Here is a 9,653-nt window from a genome sequence, read left to right on the forward strand (position 1 = left end):
CTTTCAACTTTCTAATCTGGCCAACTTTCAGATCTGTGGGTTTGCAAATAGGATATGGGACTTTGCATTTGAATGTTGTTCATGTACAGAACATTAACATTAAAATTTCAACATCAAATGTTAATTGCTATAAAAGTACAAATGAGTCACATTTTTCTTGGTGAAAATCTGTTGGTCTTTTAAATGCAGCTTAGACTTTTCCTGAAAGAACACTGATAGATGCAGAGTCTGTCCGGAGAATTTGCAGAGTTATAATTAATTTAATGTACATTCCAAACCACAGGTAAAACAGAGCACAAATAATTGGTTTAATGGTGAAATTAAGACAAAGTTTGAGCAAAACTTTCAGTAATGTTTCTGTTTGTGGTTCAATAACATCACCTGAAAGTAAACACACCAGAAACACAGAAACTATGATTTAATCCAAGCTTTTGTAGCAAATATAATATAAATTTAAATCCTGCCATTGAAATGTAAAACATTACAGTAAACAATATATTGGGAGTTGAAATTTGATTTGTTATGGATGCTAAAATTATATATAACAATGTTTACTATAGGCACATTATCCCAAGGAGTGAAAAAGGCTTTTCATGAAAGAACATTGATTAATGCAGAGTCTGTTTGAAATATTTGCAGAGTTATAGTTAATTTAATGCATCTCCTGAACCACGGGTAAAACAGAGCATAAATAACTGGATTAATGGTAGAATTAAGACAAATCAAGATCATAAACTTCTGAATAGTTTCTGTCTGTATTTCAAAAACATAACCTAATAAACTGTAAATAAAATATGGAAGTAAACACACCAGAAACACAGACACTAAAATGCCGAGGACTTTAGCTGCTTTTCTCTCAGATTTCATGGAGTGTGAGGTGATTTTCTGTGTTTTAGGCCGTGTGTGATTATTAAGCTCTCTGATAGCAGTGGCATGTTTCTTAGCAATCACAAAAACTCGAGTATACAATATGATTATGACAGAAAGTGGAAATATAAATGTTACAACAAGATCAATTACAGTCCAAACCTCATTCACAATGATTAAACATTCTCCAGGACACAATACATAGCTTGTGAAGTTTCCATTGAAATACATGAGTGCTAATATATAGACCCACACCACACACCAGTCCAAAATAATTACAACACAAGTGATCTTCACAGAGACTCTGTTCATGTAGAGAAAGGGGTTTGAGAGAGCCAAATACCGATCCACAGCAATCAGAGTGATATTATAGATTGATAAACACATGAGGACACCAGCAATCAACAAAAAACTGGTACAGAAACCTCTCTCAAAAATCCAGCACGACTCCATCATCCAGATTAACATCAACGGCATTACAAAAGCTCCAACAAGGAAATCCGACACAGCCAGAGAGAGCACCAGCATGTTGGTTGGTGTGTGAAGCTGCTTGAAGTGAAGAACAGAGATGATGACCAGCAGATTTCCACACACTGTTAGCAGAACCACAGCAGCTGAACACACGTACAGTAAGATATAAACTGCAGGAGATACAGATCTCTCTGGACAGGAGAAATGCTCACAGCGATCAGACTGATTAAACTCTGTCAGGTTCATCAATACAGCATTTCTAAAAGAAAATGTAAAAAGTCATAATGGAATGAATTATGGCTCAGGAGCTCTGGTGATTTTATAGTTTATAGAAATTAGTCACACCTCCATAATTTGAGTGACAGTTTGATTAGATATGATGTCATGGCTTGTTGTAACACAGGGCCTAAACTACAGCCAAAAATCTACAGAATATTTATTCCATCTCATGTGCTCTTGACTGGACTGATGGGACTCGTGGGAATCCTTGATTTTTGATCAAGTACATGGAGAAATAATTCAAAATAATTAAGCTGGTTTAAGCATTTTTAAAGGGTTTTTGGATACTGTAAGTAAGCACGCTGGTAACGAAGGAGGCAGAGGACTTTATCTGCTTTTCTCTCATATTTCAAGTGAGGTATTTTGTGTGTTTTAGGCCGTGTGTGAATAAAAAAATCATGCAGCTGCTACCAGAGGGTTAATAATTACAAAAACTTGATGAAATTGATGAACCTACATGAAATTTTCAAAGTCTCCTTGGGCAAAGAATGAGTTTAACATGGTAGTGATGAAGGGAACAACACCTTATGTGAGGCCGTAGAATATAATGCTATTCTTCCTGCCTTGAGTTCTTCAGGGACTTGCCATTTTGTACAAGATCTGAGGCCTGTAAATGATTGTGCTTTTACCCATACCCATAAAATGCTTAACACAAGTAATATATTATCTTGACTACCGGCAAATTGGGCCTGACTTTCAGTCAGTGATTTAGCTATGGCCTTTTTCAGGCTTCCAATAAACCCTTCTTGACACTACTGATTTGCCTTTAACCTTCTGTGGGAAGTAATGGACCAAAAAGCTATGTAGACTCACTTAATCTCTTTTCACAAGTATTAACTAGGATGTTTAAGTGTTTCTACATCAAACATGGAAGAGTATTGATTAGTTATGTAGATGATCTGTGATCATTCAATAAATAGCCAGTGATTAAAGACACACTGCATTTACTCTGTTATCCAGCAGATTATTGGCCACAAGGTGACACCACATAAATTGCACTTAGTTTCTCTGGTGTTGAAATACTTTGGCCATATTCTTTCCCTTTTGGTAAGTTTGTCAATTTTAAATAGCAATGATGAAGCAACAGATGACTATTTTGAGCATGGCTGGCTATACTGCCACATGTGAATAGCTGAATATGCTAAAATAATTCAGATTTAGCTCATAGACTATTCTGTCAGAGCCAGTATCAATCAGCTCCGGTACATCACAAGGGAGCATGCTCTCTCCTATACTATCATCATTATATCCTTCTCAATCTCATTAACTGGGACACTGGGATAAAAATTCCTACTGACCTGGGTGTTGTTTGGGTGACCACCTCTTTCAGAAGTTACAAACAGATAGTCACTGCTGAACCAAGAGAACTCATTACCACAACAGCTTCTTTCATTTACATTTCTGGCATTTGGCAGACGCTCTTATCCAGAGCGACGTACAAAAGTGCTTCTTCCCATGTGCTATCAATCTCTTCATTCAGGACCTGTCTTTTTTTCTGGGTTCTTGACTCAGACTTACTCAAGTTGTGCATTTCATCACCTAATGAATTAATACCGTATTTATTATGTACAGCATTAATATCTGAACTACTATATACATTATTCTTTTGCACTTGTACTGTCTGATTAGTCTCTGTATCAATTATCCTGCTTTCCTTCCTAAAGTGAGTGACTCTTAGGTTTACTGAGTTGAAGAACTGAATACTGTTTAAAATCATGCTCTAACACACTGGCTGGTGAACAATCCCCCATGCAAATGTTTATATTCCTGCAAATATTTTAAAGTCCATCTTGGATAAATGGTTATTTATATTCTTTTTTTCATGGTTCATGTCATATGAATATAAGACATATTTATGGTTAAATTTAGGACAAACTGTTATAACAAAACATGTTGAATGTTTGCTGCAGCAGCATCACTACAAAGAAGACACTCACTCGCCCATCAGTCTTCCAGAGCTTCATTAACAATGCCCTGAGTGATATGCTAAACAAACTTCTCATTGCCTATATTGATGATATTCTGGTATTCACCACTTTGCAGGAAACCCATGAGCTCCAGGTCCACCAGGTTCTCTAGTATCTCGCACAGCATCAAGTGTTTGTAAAAGGGGAGAAGAGTGAAGTTTACCTGTGCACCATCACTACATCATTAACCCAGAATGGGTTTTGGAACTTTTTCCTGATATGAAATACACATGCTCAAAGGCAAATGCATCTGTTACAGCCTGCTGTAAACTAACAGCTTTTTAAGGAAATTAAAAGTAATAATTACTATAAAAGTACACATTAACCTTTTATTTTCTGAGTGAAAATCAGTTGGTCTTTGGCTCACTGCATGATTAGATTTTCCCCTCAAAATATATTTTGAAATTTGATTTGTTATAAAAGCTGAAATTTTATATAATATAACAGCAATATTTAGGCACATTTTCAGAAGGAGTGAAAAAGCCTTTTCATTAAAGAACATTGATTAATGCAGAATCTGTTTGAAATATTTGCAGAGTTATGATTAATTTAATGCACCTCCTAAACCACGGGTAAAACAGAGCATAAATAACTGGATTGATGGTGGAATTAAGACAAACCAAGATCATAAACTTCTGAATAGTTTCTGCCTGCATTTCAAAAACATAACCTAATAAACTGTAAATAAAATATGGAAGTAAACACATCAGAAACACAGACACTAAAATGCCGAGGACTTTAGCTGCTTTTCTCTCAGATTTCATGGAGTGTGAGGTGATTTTCTGTGTTTTAGGCCGTGTGTGATTATTAAGCTCTCTGATAGCAGTGGCATGTTTCTTAGCAATCACAAAAACTCTAGTATACAATATGATTATGACAGAAAGTGGAAATATGAATGAAAATACAAGATCAATTACAGACCAAACCTCATTCAGAAAGTAAAAACATTCTCCAGGACAAAATACATAACTTGTGAAGTTTCCATTGAAATACATGAGTGCTAAGATATAGATCACCACCACACACCAGTCAAAAACAATTATAACACAAGTGATCCTCACAGAGACTCTGTTCATGTAGAGAAAGGGGTTTGAAAGAGCCAAATAGCGATCCACAGCAATCAGAGCAATATTATAGATGGATAAACACGTGAGGACACCACCAATCAACAAAAAACTGGTACAGAAACCTCTCTCAAAAATCCAGCACGACTCCATCATCCAGATTAACATCGACGGCATTACAAAAACTCCGACAAAGAAATCCGACACAGCCAGAGAGAGCACCAGCATGTTGGTTGGTGTGTGAAGCTGCTTGAAGTGAAGAACAGAGATGATGACCAGCAGATTTCCACACACTGTTAGCAGAACCACAGCAGCTGAACACACGTACAGTAAGATATAAACTGCAGGAGATACAGATCTCTCTGGAAAGGAGAAATGCTCACAGCGATCAGACTGGTTAAAATCTGTCAGGTTCATGAATACAGTACTTCTAAAAGAAAATGTTAGTATAATAAGTCATAATCAAATGACCTGTGGCTCAAGAAGCTCTGGTGATTTTATAGTTGAGAAATTAGTCACACCTCCATAATATGAGTGACAGTATGATAGATATGATGTCATGACTTGCTGTATACCCCAATTGTGCTTAACCTAACTAATGTATTTCCTTAAATACTGGGAAATGTAGGCCTGATTTTCAGTCACTAATCTACCTATGGCCCTTTTTTAGAATTCCTGTAAACCATTCTAGACAATATTGGTTTGCCTTTGACCTTCTGTGGGCAGTGATGGACCACCAGGCTATGTAGAATCACCCACCATCTTTTTAGAAGCACTAGAAAGCTTAAGTGTTTCTGCCTCAAACATGGAAGTGTGTTGGTTAGTTATGTTGATGATCTCTGATCATTCACTACATAGACAGTGATTAAGACACACCGCATTTACTCTGATATCCAGCAGATTAATTGCCACAAGGTGACACCAAATACACTGCACATAGTCTCTCTGGTGTTGAAATACTTTGGCCATATTCTTTCTCCTGCAGTAAGTGTTTAGGCCTAGATCAAATTGCAGCAATTTTTTCATTTTCAAGAGCCAAGATTATGCAACAGATGACTTTCATGGGCACTTCTTGTGGTGATTTAGCAGGACAGAGCTTTATTTTTTAAATCATATTAATTTAACGCTACTGTCAAGTCATGGAAGAAAAAGTAATGAAATGAAGATCATTCAGCAAATGAATTTAGCATTAACCATGCATCAGAAAATAATACAGAGGAACAGACCTTGGCTGCTCTATTTCCATTCTGTGTATCTGAAATTGCCAACAATACTTTTCTTTATATTGAATGAGTATGAATTGTGGAATTGCAATGGCAAAGTTAGAGCAGATGGAGGGTACAGAGCAAATGCGCTCTCTGTGCTCTCTGTCACCACTATAAATGTAATAATCTTTTGTAGCCAAATATGTAGCCTACCTATGAGTTTGTAAAGAATGCTGATGAGATATGAAACATAACCAGTAGTCAATGTGCATGCTGCCAACTGAATAGTCCATAAGCTATTTTATTGGGCACACATATTTGTAAACCTGACTCTGAAGGAGTCAGTGCCTCACCTGCAATAAATCTCAATTCACTTTACTGTGTAAAATCACCCAACATCTTCCCAAAGTGCCTTGTCTTACAGGTTCACTGTTCTGGAGTAGAAGAGGAGAATACTGTTTAAAATCATGTTCTGGCTGGTGAAGAATGCCCCATGCAAATGTTTATATTCCTGCAAATATTTAAATGTCCACCATGAGTAAGTGTTTTCCCCCCTAATTGATACTTTACCTTTTTGTTTTAATGTCACATGTACATTAATCATATTTATGATTAAATTGAGGCCAAACTGATGTTTGCAAACAAATAAATGTCATGCCATGACATCTCGCACAGCATCAAGTGTTTGTAAAGGGGAGAAAAGAAAGTACACATCAATATTTTAATTTCTTAGTGAAACTCTTTCTTTGGCTTACTGCATATTATCTTCAAGAATTCATGATTTTTTTTCCCATGATAATATATATCTGTATTTTTAAAGATTTTATCTGTAATTTAATCTTTTGTAGCAAATATATTTCCCACCTTCTACATATAATACAGAACAGTATACATTATATTGAAATGTGAAATTCAATTGTTTATAAAAGCTGAAATTCTAATAATATTATTGCAAGATTTTTGCATATTGTCGAATTATGTAGAAAAGGCTTTTCATGAAAGAACATTGATTAATGCAGAGTCTGTATGGAATATTTGCAGATTTATGATTAATTTAATGCACCTCCTAAACCACGGGTAAAACAGAGCATAAATAACTGGATTAATGGTGGAGTTCAAATAAAGAATGATCATAACATTCTGAATAGTTTCTGCCTGGATTTCAATAACATAACCTAATAAACTGCAAATAAAATATGGAAGTAAACACACTACAAACACAGACACTAAAATGCCGAGGACTTTAGCTGCTTTTCTCTCAGATTTCATGGAGTGTGAGGTGATTTTCTGTGTTTTAGGCCGTGTGTGATTATTAAGCTCTCTGATAGCAGTGGCATGTTTCTTAGCAATCACAAAAACTCGAGTATACAATATGATTATGACAGAAAGTGGAAATATAAATGAAACCACAAGATCAATTACAGCCCAAACCTCATTCAGAACGAAAAAACACTCTAAAGGACATGGCACAGAAATTGTAAGGATTCCATTGAAATAAATGACTGCTATATTATAGATCCCCATCACACACCAGTCAAAAACAATTGCAACACGAGTGATCCTCACAGAGACTCTGTTCATGTAGAGAAAGGGGTTTGAGAGAGCCAAATACCGATCCACAGCAATCAGAGCGATATTATAGATTGATAAACTTAAGAAGAAACCACTTATCAAAAAGACAGTGCAGAAATCTCTCCCAAAAATCCAGCATGACTCAATTGTCCAGATTAACATTGGCAGCATTAAAAAAATGCCAACAAGGAAATCCGACACAGCCAGAGAGAGCACCAGCATGTTGGTTGGTGTGTGAAGCTGCTTGAAGTGAAGAACAGAGATGATGACCAGCAGATTTCCACACACTGTTAGCAGAACCACAGCAGCTGAACACACGTACAGTAAGATATAAACTGCAGGAGATACAGATCTCTCTGGACAGGAGAAATGCTCACAGCGATCAGACTGATTAAACTCTGTCAGGTTCATGAATACAGCATTTGTAACAGAAAATATGAAAAAAATCCTAATCAAATCACTTATGGCTCAAGAAGCTCTGGTAGTTTTATAGTTGAGAAATTAGTCACGCCTCCCTAATTTGAGTGACAGTAGATATGATGTCATGGATTGTTGTAACAAAGGGCCTAAATTAAATATCTTCACAATATTTCCTCCATCTCATGTGCTCTTGACTGGACTGATGGGAATAATGGGAGTTTGATTTTTGATCAAGTACATGGAGAATGGAAAATCAAAACCAACAATGTATGTTGAAACTAGTGAACCTTATATAGTAAATGTTATTTTAAATTTAATTATACTTGTTTGGAATGACACCCAAAATGGTCAAAAACAGATTTAACTGTTAGGGTCTGTCCTGCAGTCAGTAAGGATGTCTATCTCACATTACTTACTTTTCTAAACCACAGAGCATGAAGAAACAGATTAACAATGTAATTTAGATAAAGTGTTATAAATATGTTAAATATTGTGCAAAGGTGAACAGTAGTGTTATTTCTGTAATTTATATACATGAAACCTTTCAGACTATCAAACATCCTGCACTATTATGTGTTGTTAAGGGATGGAGTAAACTAGGTCACTCACTTCAGTGTGATTTAGTAATCAGTGTTCAAAATTATCAAGCTGGTTTAGACACAATTTAACGATTTTATGTTTTTGTTTTTTGTTTTGTTTTTTTGCTTATAATAAGTAAGCATGCTGTTACTAGCATAGGCAGAGGACTTTAGTTACTATCCTTTCTCTCACATTTCAAACTTGAAGTATTTTGTGTGTTTTAGGCTATGTGTGAATAAAAACAACATGCCACTGCTAACACAGGGCTTGACAATCACAAATACTTGACTTGATGAACGTGCAAGAATCACCCACAAACTTTTCAGAAGCATTAACTAATTCCAATTCAAATAAAAAATTTCAAATGCAAATTTGATTTGTCACATACATAACGATACACACTATGATATGCAGTGAAATGCTTACATGACTGTTGACCTCGAAAAGAGGAAAGGAGATAGGGAGGCAAAATGGCATCATCTGTTGAGCAGTTCGGGCGGTAGGCGAACTGTAGTGGATCCAGTGTGTCTGGTAGTGAAGAGATGATGAAGTCTCTGACCAGCTGCTCAAAGCACTTCATCACTACTAAGTTCAAGGCTACAGGGTGGAAGTCATTGAGGGAAGCAGGATGGGATTTCTTCAGGACAGGAACAATGATGGACTCTTTAAAGCATGTGGGTTAGGGAGAGGTTAAATATTTCTATTAACACGGGTGCTAGCTGGACAGCACAGGCTCTAAGGACTCGACCTGAGATTCCGGCTGGTCCTGCTGCTTTCCTGGTGTTCACTCTCCTGAAGGCTGTCCTCACGTCATGCTCGGAGATCATGAATGCATTTCTGGTGTTGGCATTCTCTTCCTGTCTGCAGCTATTAGCATTAGCTTTAGAATTAACATCGTTAGCTGCAGCCTCGAAGCGAGCGTAGAAGGTGTTCAGCTCGTCTGCCAGAGACACTGCCGCATTCATCATACTGATGTTGGTACTTTATAGTCCGTTATTGTCCTTAGTCCCTGCCACAGGCTCCTAGAGTCACTCTGTTGGAGCTGTGACTCTAGTTTCCTCCCATAGTGATGCTTCGCCTCTTTCACTGCTTTCCGAATGTTGTATGATGCAGCCTTGTATGAGTCCATGTCACCCGACACAAGTCCCACGTTATAGGTAGTGGTGTGAGATCTCAGAGCGTCGTGGATGGTCTTATCTACCCATGGAACTGGCTGCGTGGATTACGAG

At 36.8% G+C, this 9,653-nt stretch overlaps 3 protein-coding genes across 3 annotated transcripts; all 3 read right to left on the bottom strand.

Annotated features, from left to right (window-relative positions):
• Window positions 1-591: 591 nt before the first annotated feature.
• On the bottom strand, window positions 592-1,584 carry LOC131354941 (trace amine-associated receptor 13c-like). Its single transcript, XM_058393072.1, has one exon. It carries the CDS (start codon window positions 1,582-1,584, stop codon window positions 592-594), a length of 993 nt encoding a protein of 330 aa, XP_058249055.1.
• A 2,491-nt stretch (window positions 1,585-4,075) lies between these two features.
• Window positions 4,076-5,065, bottom strand: LOC131354944 (trace amine-associated receptor 13c-like). The gene has a single exon (XM_058393076.1). The coding sequence runs from the start codon at window positions 5,063-5,065 to the stop codon at window positions 4,076-4,078; it is 990 nt and encodes a 329-aa protein (XP_058249059.1).
• A 1,781-nt stretch (window positions 5,066-6,846) lies between these two features.
• Window positions 6,847-7,836, bottom strand: LOC131355035 (trace amine-associated receptor 13c-like). The gene has a single exon (XM_058393214.1). It carries the CDS (start codon window positions 7,834-7,836, stop codon window positions 6,847-6,849), a length of 990 nt encoding a protein of 329 aa, XP_058249197.1.
• Window positions 7,837-9,653: the final 1,817 nt, after the last annotated feature.

Source organism: Hemibagrus wyckioides, linkage group LG06 (assembly GCF_019097595.1).
Source record: "Hemibagrus wyckioides isolate EC202008001 linkage group LG06, SWU_Hwy_1.0, whole genome shotgun sequence".
Lineage (NCBI taxonomy): Eukaryota > Metazoa > Chordata > Actinopteri > Siluriformes > Bagridae > Hemibagrus > Hemibagrus wyckioides.